The sequence below is a fragment of the Argentina silus genome (assembly GCF_951799395.1).
Source record: "Argentina silus genome assembly, chromosome: X".
Classification (NCBI taxonomy): Eukaryota; Metazoa; Chordata; class Actinopteri; order Argentiniformes; family Argentinidae; genus Argentina; species Argentina silus.
The window spans coordinates 614,677-637,863 of NC_139653.1; the positions used below are offsets into that span (position 1 = coordinate 614,677).

General features: G+C 40.4%; 1 protein-coding gene across 1 annotated transcript in view; it reads left to right on the forward strand.

Moving 5' to 3' along the window:
- The window catches only part of grid1a (glutamate receptor, ionotropic, delta 1a), a gene marked incomplete at both ends in the record, with an annotated part of 336,048 nt that overhangs the window by 216,554 nt on the left and 96,307 nt on the right, over window positions 1-23,187 (forward strand). Inside the window, one exon of the mRNA XM_083695162.1 lies at window positions 8,261-8,466. Coding sequence (XP_083551288.1) covers window positions 8,261-8,466 — 206 coding nt within the window. The remainder of the gene's footprint in view (window positions 1-8,260; window positions 8,467-23,187) is intronic.

The following is a 23,187-nucleotide window of genomic DNA, read 5'->3' on the forward strand; positions in this document are numbered from 1 at the left end:
TACAAGTTGATATGTTCTGAAGAATAGAGTCAAAAACAAACCAGAAAACCTTAGTGGTTGTGGCCATATGCACATCACCACTGTTTGTGGAGAAGCAAGTCCTAATTAGCTGCATTGTGAAATAACAGTGAGTGAGAGGGTTCCTCACTCAGACATTCCATTTCATTTTATCTCATCCTGAACACCCAGAGGGCCAGACCTTTTCTGACCCACATTTTTATACACGGCAACCTCTATCTCTGAGCAGTTATTGGCCTCAGAACAACACAGAGCAGATGAGATAGAGCAGATGCTGGTGTATTTGGCATTCCGTTAAGAATACTTGGATTCCACAGTATAATCCCTCTACCAGTCAGCATCGCTAGCCTATGTTGCTATTGTTATATCTGTCTGTGTACATTTCTAGGTAGCAGCAGTGAATGTTATCCTCTTGGGTCTGTCTTCTCTATATGAGCGTGAGGGGTCATGGTTGGTCAGGCTCACGGTGGTGAGAAGGAAATATTACTTCTTTTACCAGCTTTGTCCTCCTGTAGGTGTGTATGTGACAGGTTCCTCACCCCATCATTGGTTATGCACATCAGCTTCCCTCTGCAATCCATCAGATGGACTGAGTGAACTACCAGAGTGTGGTGTAGTATGTTAAGCATGTGCCCTGATTTAGAGTTTAGTGTAGATATTGTATAGCAACATAGTGTACACACGTATCTAGCTCTGGCAAAACATCTCTTATCAAATAATTGTCCGGACTAATTTTCAATGCAATATAGTGGCTTACATCAGGCTACAATGCAACTTAAAGGAGGCTCCCTCTTCAAATCATGTGCGCATGCAGAAACACAGCTAATGTCCGACACTGGAAGTCCATTTTGGGGGTTTATATTATTATTAGAGAGGTGGCAGATTTCTGAATTTACCCCCTGCTCCTTTAGCACTAGTCATCCCAAGCAGACGCCCATTAGAGTGAAGTGACACTATAATAAAACAACCCATGCCCTCTTCCTTCCCTGACTTTTCCTTAATGTCTGTTTTTAACATTATAGCATTGTTATAATTTACACATAGAAACAACTCTGGAAGCATTTTCATGACTACCACAGTATTTTTTGATAGCCAACATCTCCAAGTCACATCCTGAGGTGCGATTAACACCTGCTCCCAAAAAGCTCACCGTAGCTTTTACCCTCATCATGGTGAATCAAAACTGACCTGACAATTAGGAATGGTTTACCCATGTCAATAGTTCATAGACAAGATAATGGGCCGTACACATAAACAGAAAATCAATAACACTTATTTGCATGATCAGCCTATGAAGAGACACCATATGTCGAAATTTGGACCTTGTTTTCAATTAGCATCCTGTTATCTCCTTCTGTGTAGAGAAAGACACAGAAAGATGTTCAAATTCTCCCTGATTACAGACATTTGGAACACTTTTGTGAGTAACTCGATTGTAACTGCTTGTTATAAGCCAATAACAAGGGTTTACAGGAAGAGGAGAATCAGAATGGTAGCAAGAACCAGAAATAAACAAAAAGAAATGAAAGAACACAATAACCTATCTTACTCCAGACACATAGCCAATACATGAAAAAACACACACACACACACACACACACACACACACACACACACACACACACACACACACACACACACACACACACACACACACACATACATGCATACACATACACATATACATATACATACACACACACTTACTCGCTCAGCCAAATATATACATGAACACTCACTCACTCATTCACTCACTTACACACCCACACCTACACCCACACCCACACAGGGGACTATTTTGGCCTAGTACAATCTGATAACCTTTGATGCACATGATGCGACAGCGTCCCATCTAGTGCAAGTCTGTTTCTACGCTCTGTGTTGTTGGCCAATTGTTGAGAAGACTCGTTCTGCATCCGCATTAGAGTGAGGTAGGCATAGAACAAGCTGTGCCACCTTCCCAAGTCTGGGGAACTGTTCTTTACCGGTTATTCAGCTCTTCTGTGTAGTCAAGTGTGCCCACACCATATCCAAACAATGGAATTGGTCTTCCTCTCAAACACTCACCAAGGCACTTTTCCAGATGGTGTCAGGTATGTCTGTTTCCTCCGGCATCTGGTAATCCAGAAACTCACCTGAAATCCTGTCCTGGTCCCTTGGGTCCTCGAAAATAATAAGGAATATTCAGAAGTTAATTTCTCCATTAGATTATTGAATTCTGTAAATAAAACCTCCATAAAACTATAACTAGTTCTTTATCCAAATAGAAAGAAACAACTATTTTCAATAGCAGAATCTCCCTATTTAATACCCCAGAGAGCAGTCTTTTCTCACCCATTACATTTTGATCAAAATCAAAATCACACTTTATCTTGATTTAACTTCTCACATTGTTTAAATGAAGTGTTGATGAAGTGAAAATAAGGGTTCAGTAATTTACCTTTGGACAAAGTAGAGCACATCATCCACATGCGAGTCTTGTCTCTGCCTGAAGTCCACAAACTCAGCATGTGGCAGCAGGTAGCTTCTTCAATGCATATTCTGTAGACCTTAGCAGGAAGCCACTTGCTGCCTTGTAGAATTTGGTGACATCACCTGAGGGAATCTCACCAGCTTCATGCAGCCTTTTCAGCGTGGCCTTTGCAGTCAGTCCAATACAAGTTGGAGGTCTGAAAGGCAAAAAAATAACATGCTATTTTTCACCCTTGCACCTTTTTGCCCACACTATATACCTGTAGATTTTTTCAGTTTCCATAAAATGGTCAAATAATATATTACAGTCAATTGTATTCACCTGGTAGCTGATTTTCCTGATCCTGAAGATCAACACTCTCCAAGCTTGTTGTTCTGAAAGCTGCAGGCTTCAAGAACTTTGACATCAGCTTTCGGATGAATGCCCTAACCTAAAATACAGAAAATATGCAACCCCCCATCCATAAACATTAATGTAAGAATCAATTATACTATTTGACATTACCAATACACTAACTGAAACAGTTAAGTCATGTACCTGCCCATGGAGTAGATAGATGCATGGGTGCTGCCTCTGGAACAACAGATTAAACTGGCAGAATGTAGGCAGAAGTGCCTGGTAGAGGAGGAGATGAACCTTTGTCAACGGATCCTCAAAACAGGCACGGAGCTGCAAACAACTGGCTTGCTTTTCATCTAAAAGACAAAAAGTTCCAAATTAAATAGTAAATAGCAAAATTGTATTTGATGCATTTTTCATTATTTACATAAATAATTAAAATGGGACTACAAACCAGTGGATCTGAAGAAGCTCATCAGGGCCTTGTAGAGGCGGAGTATGCGGTTGACAGCAAGATCCAAACTGAGCCACCTGATGCTCAAATGCTGAAGTACCTCCATGTACTTAGTGTCACAAAACATGCTGAATTCTGAGTAGAACAAAATATGTATTTTAGAGTGGCACAAACAATTCAAACAATTTCTAAATACAATAAACGTGTTATGTGAGGATAACTTGCCATCAAGCATGTTCTTCCTCTTAGTGCTGGGTTTAAACCAGTAGGCAAGATCGATACAGAAATCTTCTGGATGGTGAGCAAAAACATTTGTTAGTTTTAATAATTTTACAAAATGTAAAATGGAGCCAACTCAGTGAAATATTGCAAATGCAGAATGCAGTTGTGACTGTCAAGCCTTTACCTCGGAGTACACCAAGCCACCAGCGTGTGCATTATTGTGCACAATGTGACAGGGACAGCCAAGAATGTAGATGGATGGACATTGGCCCAGGACCTTGCTCTTAATGGAATTCCTGAATTCCCAGATTGACACTAGCATTGTCAACTGCAAGGGCCACACAGTTGGCCCATGGGATATTGTGCCTTTTCAGCACTTCATTCATTTTGCTGAATATGGCCTCTGTGGTGCTGCAGCTGGTCCCTGACGTCAGACACATGTCGAGAAGTTGTTGAATCACACCTTGTGAACTCCACAGTTTAACGGTCAGTGGATTCATCTTCTCTCTCCCTTGTCCTGGCTTGTGTGTTCCGGCGCAAAAGGCTAACTTGACCTCACTATGAATAACCAATGGAGGATATGCTGATGGTATAGCATTGTATTTCTTTGAACAGCAGACAATAGCTTCAAAGTAGAAGGAAGAGAAAGGTTCTCCTGAACCCTTCAACCGGAAAAAATATCTATCTATCAGTTTTCTTTTATGGATCATAAACTCTGCATTCTACAGAATCTCCAAAGCAGACCTGGCTCATGAAAATGAACTGAATCATTTAGTATACAACTAAAGTTCATGCAAAGTATCAAATGATGTTTTTACTTTTTTTTTTTTTTAACGTGATGACTGGGAGACAGTCAGAGGGTGACTGAGTAACCTTCACTGTGGCTTCTCTCAAAAGGCAGCAGGGTTCAGTACACTAGAATAAAAGTCAAATAAATATTATGATTTTGACATTTTTTCACAATTGAAATACAGCCATGTGCTGTTTCTCTCACCTTTTTCCCTAATGTTCTGCTGGTTTCAATCATTGCCTTGTTAATCAGCCTCTGACCTGCAAGCAAAGTCTCTCACCAATCAATTTTGGATCAATACATCAAGCAATTAAGTACCAGGAAAAGTAGATACAACAGCAGAATTGTGTCCCTTTCAGAGCATGTGAGTGGAATTGAGCAGTAGGAGATGTGGAGCAGGTATTCAAAACATTAGAGCGTCGGCCTTTACTCCCGCTCCAGTTTTGCTCCAATACCGCTCACATCATGAGCTCAGGGCACGACAAGACCAAAATATTTTGTCGATATTCAATAACTCCTGCATGGAAATGTGTTTTGTCAATGACATGATAAAGCCCTCCTATTACTGCCTTTACAATCCAGTGTCAATTCACTTTCGTTACTGAGCAAATGATCTGTTTTCTCATTACTTAGTAAAGATGGTAAATACTTTCAAATAATTGTTTGAAACAAAGAAATTAATGGAGCGACAACCTTTTTTTGTGAGCAGTTTTGGAGCGGAGCGCAGCAGAAGATGTAGAGCGAGGAGCGGCATCTCCTACCACTCAACTCTGCTCACATGCTCTGATGCACAAGCCTTCCCTCTAATGAGGAGGGAATGATCATAGGCAAATAGAGGGGAATGTGCTAGGGGCTTGTGTTATGAGGGAGGTAAAAAGAGGGGTAACATTGATTCTCAATCCAGCCCAAAAGCATTGTCTGCATGACACACCTGAATCTTGAAAAGTTCTGGGACTTTTTGACTAAGTACCTGAATCAGAAGAAATTGTCATCTCGCCCTATAATAGTAAAAAAAAAAAACTCCATAGAAACACTCAAATTCAACTCTGAAATACTTATATAATAAAATGCTCTGTTCTGTTTTAAACATCCTAAATACATTGGACATATTTCCTGACAAATATGCAAGTGGCTGCCTCTCGTACAGCAGTTGTGATTGACGCGAAGCAGGTCTACTTAACATCAGAGGTCCCTTCCTATTGGCAGTCAGAGTTGTGGAGTGAAAACCAAGTGGAGTATGCGATAGCGAAACAGGAAAATCTGCCTGTTGGATTGGAACTTCTCTCAATAAAGAGTAAGAAATTATTATTTTGGGGTGAACTATCCCTTTAAGTAAATCTACCACTGATCAATTACAATGATAGTCATGACTCACAGTGTTTTCTCACTGATATTATTTTAATAAACACTGATATTATGCATTATTTTAATTATACAGTGCTTGTTAGGAAACAAACATTTGGGTTTCAGCTATGTTTGTTTTCATCTCGGAAGGTGTGAAAAATGCAACTGCTTTCTCTGTGTGTTTCTCTGGGAGCGAGCAAGGAGTTTGCAACGTATTGTATAATAAAGCAGTGTAGAGGTTTATGTGGGAATTGTTACACAAACATGCCTTGACAGCAAAGGTCAGATGCCATGATTTCAAACTCAAAATGTTGACATGAAACAATGTATAGTGCACCTATAATTCAATTATGTTTATGGTCCTATACCCACAACAGATTGTCAAAAGATGTGGAAAAACAACTCCAACAACCATGATCACAAATGTATCTGAGTAAAGCTCAATATTGAAGCACTTGTTTGGAATAGCATTCAGTAAAATGGTGGCATGCTAAAAATACAATCGATGCACAATATCTGTGAACATACTGTCCAGTGCCATTGGCAATGGAGATGACAATAGTGATGGAGAGGTCAATATTCAGTAAGGAACCAGTCCAAACCCTTCTCTCGGTTTTCTATGGCACAGCCCTGGCAATGGCACAAGACCATGAAATTAATAATACGCCTTTAGTTCATGGTTTTATGCTCTGTGCTGTTTTTGTGTGGGCTTTGATCAGTTCACACTAATGTAGGAGAACAATCCTTTAGCAAACAATTTCACTTGATGCCAACATGGTGCTCATGTACCATTTAAATATCAATTGAGCTCTATACAGTATGTCTCTTGCTAGCATCTCGCACTCTTACACGTAGACACACTTACAGGTAAACACATGCACACAAATATCAAATTGCCATTGTAGCAGTCTGGGAGGGTCTTTCTCTGGAATGGCATATAGCAATTAGTTGCTAGCTACCTTGCTACGACAATGTCACAGTTAGTCTAGCTACTTTTCTCGTGGTTCCCTGAACTTTCAAGGTCTGTGGAACAGTTAAGCTAAGTCACAGGTTTTCTGAGAACGCTGCAAATTGCTTGATGCAAATGCGAGTGAAGAGGTGAAGAATGGGCGGTAGTGAACTGCCTTTTATCTGGGATAATATTTGCCTGCAAAGTCCTCTCCAGCCTGTTAAGCATGATTGAATAGGGCTTCAGCGAATGACCTGCACAAGTGTGTGTACCATAGTGAGATGTCTACCCTTATCTCCTTCAGAGAACCAGGGTTACATGCCATAACTTCTTAAGTTCTTAAAATGTTTACAAACAGATTTCAAAACTGATGCTTGTGAAAACATGTCCAGAACTCTGACCCATAATTCCTTGTTAATCCTCTTTCCGCACCTCCTGTGGTTGTAAATACTGTCAAAAATAATGATGTTTGGTAAATACAGAGGTTTAATGGGAAGACAACGAAATAACAACATTTGCAGATGTGTCCTCAAAGTACGTAACAGTATTGCTTTCCTAATAACTCAAAATGCACTAGTTCACTAGATTTCCAAAACATACTAGTTCATTTACAGTTCATGTAATGAATATGAAATATTACTTAGCCACACAGTACCATAATTTACCTAATTTGTTGTCCCATTTCTGGACTTATCTCAAATGGCTTTGCAGAGAGGCCAGTATTCTGGGCAGCACTGGAGAGGGACAGTGAGGAAAGTGTTACAAATGAATTGTGAATTGTTGTTTTTGCTTTTAACAGTGCATTAGAAACTAGAAATGTTCTTCCCCCTCTTGAGTTTAATGTCAGGAGGAAGAGTGATAAAGAGTGAAAAGATTCTGAAGTAAATAAAATGCTTATGCTTCAAAATGATGAATGCATTTAATTGTTGTATGCCTATAACCATTATCTTCAGTTGTGAATATGAGAAAATATCAGGTCTGTGAGCAATCAAGATTGCATTTGGAAAAATGCAATGGAAATGAAGTCACTGTACAGTGTATCCATTCAATACAAATGGCCTTATTGTGGCAAGACGTGAGCCTACTGTAGTTTGCCTCAAGGGACACAATGAGAAAACAGGAGAAATGTACAGTATGTTGGAACTGCTGCTTGCTTGGTCAGGTCAAGCATTTTCTTGTTATTGTAATTTCCCTTTGTGGCCCTGAGCAGCAACAGAAACACAACATCATGTCTTTGTGTGTGTGTGTGTGGGGGGGGGGGGGGACTCATTGATCATCCAGGTACAACAAGTAAATAATTGTAAAACACACAGCACACATGCACACACACTCTTTCATAATGCTCCAAAACATAGGATAACAATGTAGACTGACACTACAGTTGGACATTTCACAGTGACACTACAGTTGGATTCTGGAGGGTCTTACCCATCTGCTAGGCCAGGCTACTGTAAGCTAAGTATAAGATGGGGGCAGGGTACAGACGCTATGATGATGGGACTGGTGACAGTGAGGCTACAGGTTGAGTACTATAAGCTGGTCATTCATAATATGGGGGGGATCAGTGGCATTTTTTGTTCTGTTGACAGGGGGAGGGGTAGTCTGTTTTTGAGTTGAGCTGTGCCAATAAAGGCTTTGTTAGAATTCAAATGATCTCTCTCTCCCTCCCAGACATCCGTGGGCTCCAGATCTTCCTGGACCAGGCGTCTCGGCAGGGCCTGGAGGTGTCTCTCCAAAGAGTGGACCGCAACGTCAGCCGGGTCTTCTCCAACCTCTTCAGCACCATGCGGACTGAGGAGCTAAACCGCTACCGGGACACGCTGCGTCGCGCCGTGCTGCTCATGAGCCCCCGCGGAGCACAGGTGTTCATCCACCAGGTGAGTGACTGATGACCAGGGTCACCACCACCCATGACCAGGACATCATCGGGGTTACTCTTGTTCTCAGACACTTCTACCCAATTCTCAGAAGGACTGGTGGACCAACATGTCAAACTTTGTTTACCCAATACAAATATCTGGAAAAACTCCTAACATATAGCCATTAGCTTTACCTCCCATCATTCATCACCCACAGCACCTCCCCCAAGTACTTGCACACCACACATTTAGGATCTGTAGCCATGCCTCGCAGTGGTGTGATTCACAAAGATCAAATACTAGACTAGATGTTCACTCCCACAAAAGCCATGTTTGAGTCGTAGTTATAGCAGGATAACTGGGAGGCAAAAACATGAATCTTCATGTGCAGCACATGAATCAACACATTCATTAGTGCTGTGCAAAGAAAAATCATGTATTTGTCTTTTCCTGGAGGGGAGGGGTTGGGGGTGTGTGTGTGTGTGGGGGGGTGCTCCTGGCACTCAGGCTTGGTTAAGGGGTGGGTGGGGGTGGGCCTCCTGTGTGGCTGTGTTTTGCCAGGAGAGGGACAGGTACTTGTGTGTCGGTGCCAGGGAAGGGAAAGGAATGGAGAGTGGGTTTGTCAACCTTGGGGAAATGCGGCAAAAAAGGAATGATCAGACAAGAACAAGAGAGAGTGCAGCCAATTGTAGTTTGTTTTGTACACTGTTCAAGACAACACTTAGTCTGATGGGATTCAGTACAGTATTAAACACACCTTTACACCTTTATGGCAATATTTTTGATGGTAATCAAACCTTTCTAATGTGAAGTACAGTATGGATTCCTTTATCATAATAAGAGCTACCAGCTATAGCTTTGTCTCCCTCCTTCCCTGACTTTTCCAAAATGTCTGTTTTTAACAATGTCTGTTTTGACTACCTCACCTTTTTTGATAGTCAACATCTCTATGTCACGTCCTGAGGCGTGAGTAGTACCTGCCGCAAGAGCAAATGGATGGATTTTGAAACTAGCCTCACCTAGCTTTACCCTCATCTTGGTGAATCGAAACTGACCTTAGAGTTATGAAAGGCTTTCCCATTTCAACCATAATCAGCAACATAAACAGGAAGACGATTATTAGTTATTACAGTTATTTGCATAATCAATTGCTCAATTCCATGTGAATAAGCCCGCGCACCGGTTCATCACACTCGTATGTTCTGCTCTCAGTATATTTAGATGTTGTTTTCAATGAGCATCCTTTTGATATAGTTTGTTGTACTGTTAGATAGCAAGATAGTGTATTTTTAAAAAATCTACTCCAGTGTGTGTGTGTGTGTGTGTGTGTGTGTGTGTGTGTGTCTGTGTGTAAATGCACTGTGATAAACTGTTGATAACGGGGCAATACCGAAAGTGGATAGTCAATGGTGTAATAATAGGATAAGAGATGTATAGATAGAGCTAAACCATTTGCTTCCGTGTGTGTGAGTGTGTGTGTGTGTGTGTGTGTGTGTGTGTGTATGTGTGTGTGTGTGTGTGTGTGTGTGTGTGTGTGTGTGTGCTCGCACCTGTGTGTGTGCACCTGTGTGTGCGCCTGTGTGTGTGCGCCTGTCTGTGTAATTTATGCTTTCTATACAAAGAAAAAATAAATGGTTACTGTGCTCAGTATTGTCCATTGAAACTAACCTTACAGTTATGAAAGTTCTTACCCATTTCAACCATCATGGTTATCAGCAACATAGACAGAAAGAACTTTTGGAGAACTGATGATTGGCGTGTACCTGTCTTCCCAGACACCATGTCACAGAACTGCTTCAGTAAAATAATGTGATTCCTGTGTTTTGATGATAATGACATGAGACCCATGCACATGGAGACTGACAAAGTGCAGACATCTGGAAAAGTTTTGTGTGGAACTCAATTGCTTATTATAAGCCAGGAGACAACATCACTGTTGATGACCAATTGTTTCCAACAAAAGCTCAGTGCTGCTTCATGCAGTACATGGCTAACAAACCCGACAAGTTTGACATTGGCCAATTTGTACAGTAGGCTATGTACAACACCAATTATGTCCGTCAATATGTTTAAAATGTAAACTCTTTAAAATACAATATGTGATATTCTAATGCCTCTCAAACCCTGACTAAACACAACCAGTGCATTATGTTAGGAATGGTACCCAGTCAGCAGACATTTGTGGGCTAGATCTGGTTTTGTGGTGGCACATATGGCTGACTGCCAAGGCGGCAAGAATTATATGGGACAGATCTGGTCCGAATGTGGGGGGCCAGTCCTGGGTGAGAGTTGGCAATTTGCTGTGGGCCAGCTCTGGTATGAGGCCCTGATACCTTCCTCCCAGTCAGCAGACAATTGTGGGCCAGATCTGGTTGTGTGGTGGCACATATGGCTGGGTGCCAGAAACGGCAAGTATTATATAGGCCACACCTGGTCTGAATTAAGGGGGGCCCTGGGTAAGAATTGTCATTTTACTCATGGGCCAGCTCTGGTATAAGGAATGTAGTTACTGGGCCATCTTTGGTCTGGTGTGGTTGGCCAGTTCTGGGTGAGAGTTGGCATTTTGCTCGTGGGCCAGCTCTGGGATATGATATCTGGCCCTACCTTCCTGTCATTACTGGGCCACTTTTGGTTTAAATGTGGGGGACCAGTACTTGGTGACAGTTGGAACTTACCTTATGGTCCAGCACTGGTATTGTATTGTATGTCGTGTATGGCTTTGTGTTATGGCAGATTGTTACTAGGCCAGTGTTGGTCTGAATGTGGGGGACCAGTACTGGGTAAGAATTGTCAGTTTGCTTATTGGCAAACTCTGGTTTGAGGTATGTAGGACAAATAAGTTACTGTAGTTGCTGGGTCATTTGGATTTACTAAGAAATGAAAAAATACAACCTTGAAAGCTATTCCACGTGTCCCTTCACACCCTATGTTTCTCCCTTCTCTCCCCTTACTTTACTAGCCCTAACCCTTACATGAGGAATGTTGATCCACTGCTGGGAACAATATAGCAATATTTAGTCCTAGACAATGAGAAGATTAATCATAAATTCTGTGATATATCTTGAAATGGATGAACTGGTGGTTTTCAAAGCACCTGTGAAATTGTCTCATACACAATCCCAAGTCACATCCCAACCTAACTGAGCCAACAGAATTTAGAAATACACAGACCATTTGGTTGTAGAAGAGTTTGACTGTGGAACACTGACAACTCATCAAAACTAGAGGAGAAACATACAGACCATCTGAAGAAATCTAGACTCATCTAATTTGGTTTTGATGAGTTTATCAGTGTGGCCAGTAACAAAAAAACAGGAGGCGGAAGGCTAGGCTAGATTTGACCAGAGTCTGTATTTTGTGTGGCAAGTGTGTTTGTGGTATTTAATGTTGAAATCAGATGGATGCTTGTAGTAGTCTTTGGGCCAATAGGAATCTATGCTGCATTCATGACATGTCGAAACTATGAAACTCTGATATTTCCAGCTTGGAAATTAATTGTGGAAAGATACCAGAGTTTCCCACTTGGAGTATCAGAACCATCAATAGGCTGCTCTACACAAATAACTTTAATTAATTTGAACTTAAACCGGTTCTGAGTTTCCTACTTGTCATGAATGCAGCATTATGGACTTGGATTTGTTTAAACAAACTACTGTTAACATCAGCTAATTTTAGCTCCTTCAAACAAAGAAATATGCTAAGGGCATTCAACCAAGTACTTAAAGTAAATACTTGGTTGTATGTGAATTTGTGGTGATTTGACCACAAATTTGAAACTTTGAAACAGTAAATCTATAAATGGGCCTGTTATTGAAGACTTCGAAAAGAAAAGAAGACTGGATGAGATAGGAATGAATAACTTTACATTTATCCCCCAATGAACTTCAAAGACATGATCAAGCAGACTCTACACACATGACCATTTAACACAAGTTAACATTATGTTATGTAATAATAATAATAATAATAAGCTTTTATTTATATAGCACCTTTCATATATAAGAATGCAGCTCAAAGTGCTGTACAATACTGCGCAAAAGAAAGAAAAAGGAACAGATTAAAAAACGAGAACAACCAAAACATTAGCAAAGTGCTGTACAATACAGTGCAAGAGCAGTTTAAAAACAAAAACAACTATAACATAATTAATCAATACAATAAAAGCAGCATCACTCAATCTAGTTGCATAGTTAGTTGATCAATACAATAAAATCAGTAGAGATAGCAACATAGATAAAATGCTAATTGAAAGCTAAATTGAAGAGAGAGGTTTTTAACTAGCGCTTAAAGATGTTGACTGAGCTTGCTCTCCTGATTTCTTGAGGTACTGTATTCCATAGTTTAGGAGCATAGTTAATAACTGCAGCATCACCAACTTTCTTTTGGGTTTTGATAGTAACCTTCAATAAGCCAGCAGCAGAGGACCTGAGTGCTCATGAGGGCATGTAGAATGTCAGCGAATCAGTAAGGTAGGATTGTCCCAGCCCATTTAGTGCTTTAAAAACGAGTTGAAGGACTTTGAAGTAAATTCTAAACAATACAGGGAGCCAGTGCAGAGCAGTTAAGACAGGAGTGATGCTCTCTCCTCCCTAATTTTTGTCAGTAGCCTAGCAGCAGAGTTTTGAATTAGTTGGAGCCTGTCTTTAGACTTCTTGGGGAGGCCAGTAGAAAGTGCATTACAGTAGTCAAGTCTACTTGAAAAAGCATGAATCAGTTTTTCAGCATCCCCCTGAGTTAAAAACGGCCACACCTTGGCAATGTTTCTCAGATGAAAAAAGGCTGTCTTGGTCACCTTGCTAATGTGGGAATTAAAACTCAGATCAGAGTCTAAGATAACTTGTAACCAAGGGAGTTAAATTCCCAAGGCTGTTTAAAAGCATAGCCTGTTTGTCTTGTTCCAAGTAAGAGGATTTCAGTTTTGTCCTCATTTAGCTTTAAAAAGTTATTGTTCATCCATTCATTGACAGCTGATAGACAGTTAGTGAGGGGGCAAATAACATTAATACACATTAATAAACATTAATTTGATTCAACAGAGATCCGTATAGCTATGGACGTTTACATTGTGTGCTCTGATAATGTCGCCAAGCGGTAGCATATATATATGACTGACACAGAATTTTCTCCCTGTAATATATGTACGGAACCATCTTAGGATGCAATCAGTGAGACCAACCCAGAAGACGATTGATAAGCATCTCATGATCAATCGTGTTGAATGCTGCACTTAAATCCAAGAGAACAAGAATGGAGACCTTATTAGCATCAGTGTTTAGTCTGATATCACTGACAATTTTAGTGAGAGCAGTCTCTGTGCTATGATTAGACCTGAAACCTGACTGAAACTTTTCCAGAATCTTGTTTTTGTGTAGGAAGGAGTTAATTTGATTATAAACCACCTTTTTGAGTATCTTGCTAATAAAAGGGAGACTGGATATTGGTCTATAATAAGTTAGTGAGACTCTATCTAAATTAGATTTCTTCAGCAGTGGCTTCACAACAGTTGTTATAAAAGCAGATGGAAAAAAGCCTGATTCTAGAGATGTGTTGATGATTGTCAAGACAGGGTTTGAAACACTGTCAAAGACTCACTTAAAGAATGCAATGGGGACAGGGTCAAGACGAGAGGTGGACGTGTTGCTCTCGGCTATAGTTTTGTAAAGTTCTGCTGCAGAAATGGTTGTGAATTTATTTATTATTTATTTTATTATGCGTTTTATTATAAGGGTCACCAGTGTCAATAATCCCACCCCATATCTGACTCCAAAAGATATAAAATGGTTAATAATGATTGATAATGATTCACTCATCCCTGTGTGACAGACAATAAATAATATCTGATCCTAGATCCCATTAAGAATCCCAATATGTTATGCATAAGTTGTAAGAAATTGTGAGGAGATGTACTTGCATGGTACGATACCTAATGTCGATGACTCAAGTCTACGTGTTGCACCCCACTTTATCAAGTGATAACTGGGCCACATCCCCATATTGGCCAATGTCTGGCCAATGTCTGGCCTTTTCATGGCGAAGATAAAGCTTAGAAATGACAGCCAGAGCCGGCCCACTTCTGGCTTGGGGAACAAAGTTGTACTTGGGCCACATCTGTATGCCGGTAGAAAACAGATGTGGGCCAGTCTGGGCAGTCATTTCTTCTCTGCTGACCGGGTACAGTATTGATCTATTTCAGTGATTACACTGTTACACTAACATCAATTGGGTGTTTTGGTTAGTAATGAGGGCCCAGGGCTTCTAGTGTTAAGCGAGTTGTTTTTCCATATTGGGTGGTAATACCACCTAAAAACTGGCAGTTCTGGATGCTGGGATTGTTGGTAGCCAATGTGGGGCTTCTAGAGAAACGCCCAACATTTCAAACCACAGTTTATAAATATAAATAAATAGTTAATAAATATTCTTCTATCTCAGTGACCTTAGACATCCCAGTTTGGCAGTAGTAAATTACTATTACTGGGGTTTGTAGTTTCTGTTACGTTCCCACTCCTGCATATGTGTGTGTCCTTGTTGTGTTTTGTGTTTCCTTCTGTTTCTCTTTATCCTATCATTCTACATTCAGGTGTCCGTCAGCAATTGTCCATCCATCCCCGTCATCACTCATCTGTTCTTGTCCAATCAGAGGGCTGTCTGTTTCCTTCAAAAGCTCCCTTCGAGAGTTGACCCGTTTCTTTGTACTCGTATGTTAGCTGTTGACTCACTATTCCGTTGTTTGTTCGAATCCCTTCTGTATTATAGTCTACATCGTGTTTTCTTTTGTTAGGTTGTAGTCAGTGGTTGTTTACGCCATTGTTTACTTATTTTATTTTTCGTCCTCATCTTGTTTTCTCATAGTTTGTTTCTTTGTTATTTGTACTCCATAGGGGTAAGGTGAATAGGTAAGAGACCCATGGGTTTACATTTCCATCACGTAGGCTTATCTCTGTTACAATTCACCAGATTAGGAGTGGGTGCCTCCCTCTGTATGTATTAGTCTAGTGTAGCATAGCATTATAGCATAGACTTGATAGTATAGCCTACTATTGCACTAGTTTAGGGGATCATTTTGTTTAGGATTTCTTTGCTTTGGCACCGCTCGTAGTTCCCTTTTCCCCTTGGCGTGTATCTTGTGTTTGCCCTGAGCAAATAAATAGCTGTACATTAGTTGGATTGTGGCTTGTTTAATTCTTAAAATAAGTTTGGTGTGCTCCCTTTTGTTGCGACTCCTCTACAGCCCCTAGACGTAGACGAGTTTTGATCTACAGTCATAACAGTTTCCTAATGCCTGTGATAAATTGTAGCTTTTCCAATATCTTGCTTTCTTACAGTGATACATTGTACAGTAAATAACCACTGTGGCACCTCAAGTTACTGTAGCGTCTTTTTTGAAGGATCCATCCTATTCATCACTGAAATATTCTCAAAATTGTGTCAGGGTGTCACTATGTTAAACCTGAAATGAGTAACCAGTAAGATGAATAACAACTTAAAGCAAGTTGTTGGCAGTTCCTTGACACACATCAGCACAAGGAAAAGACATCCACAGACTGATTGACTTTCTCCTGTAATGGATGGAGCAGATGGAGCAGAATCAGGAATGGTATCAAACACGTGTTTGATATGTTTGATACCATTCCTTATTCCATTCCATGCATTACCATGACCTCGTCCTCCAAATTCTACCTCCACTATCCACCACATTGTTACATAGTTGAGATGACTCCACTTGTCAAGATGGAAACCTATAAGCCCCTGATTAAAAACGGGGGCTCCTGACACTTTGTGCACGATGCAATAAAAGTATGCCCTAGCTGGAAATTGTGTTTTCATGCCAAGGACTCCTTTCGTCTGACTGTCTGAAGTGGTTGTTGTGTGGACTGTAATTTAAAAGCGATCATGTTGACGTGCTATTATGGCGTGCTTTGTAGACAGACAGCAGGGATGAGTTGTCATGCAGCGATTCAGAGTTATCTACATGACAACCTGGGGGCACTAATACAAACACCCTTTTCCACTCACTAACACTCAGATATAGATGGCTTTTGACAGTTACGCTTCACTCCATAATATTTCTATGCCCTTCCTTATTGTTTTGTCAAAGTCAGTGAGCTACAGGTCTGAGATAGGGTAGTAGAAAAAAGTGTTTGAAAATGGTCTTTACTAGTTTTGGGTTATTACGGATGTGAAACATATGTGGTTTTGCGGCTACTATGAAGTGTTGGGGTTTCCAGGCAAAATCGCAGACTATCTAGTGTATAATCTAACCCAAGGATCCAGCAACCCCTATATTTAGAGGGGGGAGGGGCGGACTCAGTATACCTCTGCAGGGTGTCCTCCCTCTCCTCAAGGTCTACATTGTCTCATGTCTACCAAAGAAAGATATTAGTTGAGTGTTATACAGAATGCAGCAGCATGAGTCCTGACCAAGACCAGACTGAGAGCACACATCACACCAGTTTTAAAGTCTCTGCATTGGTTTCCTTGGAATTGATTTGAAGATTGTATTTTATTCGTTTATAAATCACTCTATGGTCATGCACCCCACTACATGTCAGACATGCTTTTGCTTTTTGGGACAGGTCTCCTAACTGTTCCAAAGCCCAGGACCAAGAAGCACAGGGAGGCAGCTTTCAGTTTCTATGCCCCCAGCCTTTGCAACAGCTTGCCAGAAAACCTGAGGAGAGCTGAAAATGTGGCCATTTTTAAGACATACATTTTTTACCTTGCTTTGATTTCGGGTGTTTTATAGTAATTTAGTCTTTTAATATTGTATTTTATCTTATGTTATGTCCTACCCTATTTGTCTTCTGGTCTTTTAGTCATTTGGTCACTCAGTTCTTTAGCTCATTCTTTTTATGAGAGGTCGAAGCAGTGGAGCTTCACAGAACCCTATTGTTATTGTTGCTGTTGCTTATTATTATTATTATTATTATTATTAATAATACTAATAATAATAATACATATTATTATTATTATTATTATTATTATTATTATTATTATTATTATTATTATTGAATTTATTTTGTGTAGCGCTTTTCTCAGTACTCAAATACACTACACTCCATTGAGAGATGGATACATATAAAGTAAAACAAAAGCATAATCAGTAAAAACAACAATACAAATAGTTAATGATTAAAAGCAAGTTTAAAAAGATGGGTTTTGAGGGATCGTTTGAAGGAGGAGATCGTTATTATTATTATTATTATTATTATTATTATTATTATTATTATTATTATTGTCCTGCATCCCTGTTTTTGCAATGTACTGTACCATGCAACTTTTACATAGTAAGGCAGATGAGCTTGCAAATTGGCACGATGGTAAAGGGCCATAGGCCATAGCCTGTCATGCATTATCATGCAATCTGGCCACAAGGCGGCACAAGACCATGCGATTTAAAATGCAAATTTGGAAAGGCCATAACCCTCACCCCATATGACCGAAAATTCAGAAATTTTGTGCAAAGCTCTGTCTCCTTACAAAGAACAAATTTGCCTGAAGGACCCACAACTTCTACCATGATGGATATTCCACCATTTTGACTATTGTGAAAAACACTCAAAGAATGTCTTTGCTGCAACTGCTGGGCCGATCTGCATGAAAAAAGTATATACATCTATGGACCAAGGTATATCAACGCAAACATATTTTAGTCAAGCACCATAAAAAACATGGCCACTCTGAATCAATGAACTATTATTTACATGCTTAAAAATTAGACATGGTGGGGTGCATCACTGCCAAACTTGGTCCCTCTCAGGACCTAACATGTGCAGTCATATTCTGATTTGTCACATCGTCACGCACATATTTATATCATATATCTTATTTTTATTCATTTCTTGACTTAGTCATGGAATTTGCACAGATGGTCAGGGGTATGTGTGTTCTGTTGGTGCCCTGTGAAATATGCAGTGTGATACTGTGCCATCGACCCCGGGCATGCCTGCTCACAGCTATATTTACATTTGAGGTTTTAGTTTCCCATGCATTAGTCTCTACAGTTCTAACAGGTTTGTTACAGTTCGAGCCTTCATGGCCGCTTTATTTGTATCCTCATATATTGTCTTCTTGTCTTTTAAAATGTCTTGTCTTTTCTGTCTTTATTTATTTATTCTTTTCTGTGAAGCACATGGTGTTTGTTACCTTTGTGTATGAAATATGCTATATATATGTAAATAATAATAAAATAAAATCAAGTTCATTCAACATACTGTATATACAGGGTACAGCGGAGTGTAAACACTGCAATGAAATGCTTACTTGCAAACTACCTCTCAATAGTGTCGTGAAATATCAAAGAAGTAAAACTAAAAATATAATTATAACACAATAAGGCAATAAGTGTAAATAAGGCAAAACTCAATGTGTCTCAGTACAGTATGTGATGTTGCTTTCTCTTTCACACTAGTGTGCTAGTATCCTCTCTTGCCCATGTTTCCTTGTTCCCACATGCCTGTAGTCTAGTTGTCAAATTATAAACTATTGTCGATTCATTATCCTGACACAAAGAACCCAGGGTCGTTGAAGAGATACACAGTGCTGACATAAACAGCAGACTCCACACACACGCTTGCACACACACACACACAGGAGAGAACTTGTACAGGGGAGAGATGGGGGTGAAGAGGTCTCAAGGGTTGGGGTTAAGGTTAGTACAGGGAGGGTAGTGGGGGTGAAGAGGTCATAGGAAGAACTGTTAAGATGTAGCCTGAAGAGATGGGTTATCAATCTATGGCGGAAGATCGGTAGTGACTGCAGTCCTGACAGTGGGGGGAAGCTCATTCCACCACACACACACGCACTCTTGCACTCACACACACACACACACACACACACACACACACACACACACACACATACACACACTGGCACACACACTCACTCCACCCTATCTCTTCCCTTGATCCATCACTGCCACCTCTTTATACCCCCTCGCTTGCTGTTAATAAGAGGGTCCAGGTATAATCAGACGTGTCTGTTTTCAGCGTAGAAAAAAAGAGTTGGGTTCAATTAGTCTGGCTCAGAATGATAATGAGAGTCCCCAGTGTTGACTGCTTAAGTGACATGTTTGGAGAGGATGGTGGAGACGCTTTGATTTTGGGGCACACAAAGTAATACTTTGAGTTGACAGAAAGATAGCAGGAAGTGTGAGATTTTGAATAGAGAACACAACAACATTGCTCTGCTTCTTTGGTGCAATAAAATCAGTAATTGTGTAATCCCAGTTTGAAGTATTTTAATAATTCTGATTGAAAATATTATTCAATTGCAGCAAACCTCCACTCAGCATTTGATATCCTTTAATTATTTCAAGATGTGTTGGAAATCTTACGGCTTGGGTTTATTCGCTTTTGATCACCAACTCCAAAAGAATCAGGCTAAAATCTACATCTTATTGATTTATCTGAGAACAAGATATACTTCTTGAAGAGACTCTCTTTATACCAAATCTCACCATTAAATTCTGTTTTATTAACATCCCTTATATTTAGGATCCTATGGATGGTAAGGGGGGCATGGGTGGCTGCTGTGATCACCTGTCTTGGGCAAGGGGGTGAGAGGTTCACAGAGTTTATCTCGGTTACTGTCCACTCTTAGCATTCCTCTCTGACTTAAGAGCTCCCACCCCCTGGCTCTTGTCCTCTCCCTCTGACCTCTTATGTACCCTTTCAATTCCATTTTCCTCACAATAACATTATGACAAATTGAGCCTGCCAGTGAGCAATCCATCATTGTCCTACATCTCATCCTCCCCTGCCCTCTGCTCTCTCCCTTTCTCCTTCTTAAACTCTCTTTTCCTTTCCCTATTCTACCTTCCCCTCCCTAATGGTTTCATGTACAGTATTGAATGTTATGTAAGTATAGAATGTTCAAAATATATTAAATCAACATCTCTACTGCAGATTCATTTTTCACAATGGGGAGGAATAATCAAGAAAAATGTCTGCGCATTAAAGTTCTGGTATTAAAATGGGAGCGTATGCAGTTGGCAACCTCTTTACTTGATGGATTGTTATAATAGTAGTAGTGGTAGTATGAATCATCTTGGGGATTTAAAGAACTTTTCATAAATAATTTTCCTTTTTCATGAGAAATCTTTTAGAATTAAGGCTGTGTTTGAGGAAATGTTCATTCTTGGGGAGAAGATGTAGCCAAAAACATGACCTTCTTGATTATTCCTCCCCATTTTGAGAAATGAATCTGCAGTAGAGATGTTGATTTAATATAGCAGGAAAACATTTGATGACACTTGACGACGATAGTCAACAGGACAGAACTTGTACAGGGGGGTAGTGGTGGTGAAGAGGTCATAGGAAGGACTGTTAAGATGTAGTCTGAAGAGAAGGGTTATCAATCTATGGCGGAAGATCGGTAGTGACTCTGCAGTCCTGACAGTGGTGGGAAGCTCATTCCACCAGCAGAGCGCCAGGACAGTGAAAAGCCGTGACCGAGTGGCGCGGCCGCTGCATCCACGTAGAGGTGGCGGTGCCAGGCGGGCAGCCAAGGTGGAAGAGCAGAGTGATCATGCAGAGGTTTGGGGGCTAACCATTGCTTGCAAGTAGGGAGGGGCTGTTCCCTTTGCCGCCCGATAGGCGAGCACCAGGGTCTTGAATCTGATGTGAGCTGCTACCGGGAGCCAGTGGAGGGTGCAGAGGAGGGGCGTGACATGGGAGAATTGGGGAGGTTGAACACCAGACGGGTGGCAGTGTTATAGATGAGCTGACGATGACGATGATGACAATGATGATGATAACGATTGATGATGATGGTGTAGCCACATTAGAGAGTGTAGTAACCTAACATATGAGATCTGCCTTGTTCTGAACAGGATGGATAAATGCAACCTGTCCATTATGACAGTGCTTAGCAGAGAGAGATAGAAAGGAAATCTTTTTAATACAGTTAGGTGCATAACATAAACTCCCGTGAACTCCTGTGAATTTCATTTGTGTATTTCTGTGGCAATACCCCTAAAGATATTCATGTCTTGACAGTAGGTGATAAAGTTTGATGGATGTTTGTGACTGTCAGACATCCTTTAGTGTTATTGAAACCGTAAACCTCTTGGGCACCTTTTATTTATTTATGCTTCCGCAGTCCAGGAAACAAAATGGTTAACCCATAAAAGGCGAGTAATCAAGTCCATCTAGTTTATATGTTGACCTCTACACTTGCCAATCAGTGTTCAAAACAGCTGCAAGTGGAAGCTCCTACTCACTATCGGCGCACTGAGATTTATTAAACACTACCAAGATGTATGTATGGGAGTCTCTTTGTTGTGACACAGAAATAGGATGTTTCAAGACTAGAATGTTTTGTTGTTTCATGGGATATTCATTTGGCATTCACATTGAAATATAGATTATTTCATAGAAATTGATATAAAGGTTGAGGTTCATGTGTGCAGGGGTTTCCTTTGTAAGTCGATGGGCCTGCTTGTGCAAATAATGCTGAGCAGAGCAAAAAAAAACAGCTCAGAATGATTTTTATTGCACCTGGTCTCAAACAATGTTTTTGAGAAAAGTGTCATTATTTAAGTTTAGTAAAAAGTCTGAAAATGCACGATATATCATGCAATCAGAAAATGCAAAACAGGTATTTCTACCCAATACACAGCACACCACACACCCTGAGATATGAGTAGAAAAGGTAACATTGAGAACTGCAATTGTTGAGCAAACTCTAAACTGTATGTAAATGCAGTAATACAATGTTAAAAACTCCTTGGGCCAAATCCTAACATGAGATGTGTGTGCTTATCTGACATGTTAATAAAATCAAATGAGAGACTCACACACAATTCAGAATAATCAACATGTAGCCATATCTCAAGATTTGCATATCTCAAGTTATGACATTTTTATCATGGCTGTGATGTTCAATAGGTGATATAATGTTCAATAGGTGATATAATGACATTCAAAATACAACTGGTAAAATTGCTTTACCTTGCTTTACCTTCTCCCTTTGTTATTGGCTCATCACACCAAATGATTTAATCTGAATTACAGAAGTGATTGATTAAATGGTTAAGACAGCGTTTCCCAACCGCTGTGCCGCGGCACACTAGTGTGCCGTGAGAGATCGTTGGGTGTGCCGTGAGAAATTATCCAATTTCACTTTTTTTTTTTTTATTAACATTTATTAATTATTATCTGCAAATAAAATGCCATTGTCGAGTGTCTGTGCTGTAATATAGTGACTGGCAGAGTAATGTAATATTCGTCCGGGTGGCAGCAGGTGACAGGTGAATTAGTGACGCATGCGACAGGTCGTGGTGACAGTGATGGAGAAGTTTTTAAAAAGGAAAAATGTAAACTCCGAACTGGGCCCTGGACAAGATTCTGACCCAGGTGAAAGCCCTAGTATGAGTGGTGGTAAAAAGAAAGCAAAGACGGTGAGCTCGAGGCAATACAGCGAAAGCTATCTTCCAACAGCGCCATGGTGCCAAGCAGCTTAAACACATCTCCAAACGAAACACCCGTCGCTTCAAAACAAGCCGATGGACTATTTTGTTCGCCTGCGTGAAAACACAGAGAAACAGGCAACTTTTATGAGAAAAACCACAAAGGTAAATGAGAAAGCCCTCAATGCTAGTTACCTAGTTGCTGAACTCGTAGCTAAATCAAAAAAGTCCCACTCTGTGGCAGAGACATTAATACTACCTGCCTGCAAAGCCATTGTCAACGAGATGCTCGGCCCTGACGCGGTTAAAGACATAGCTAAAGTCCCGCTCTC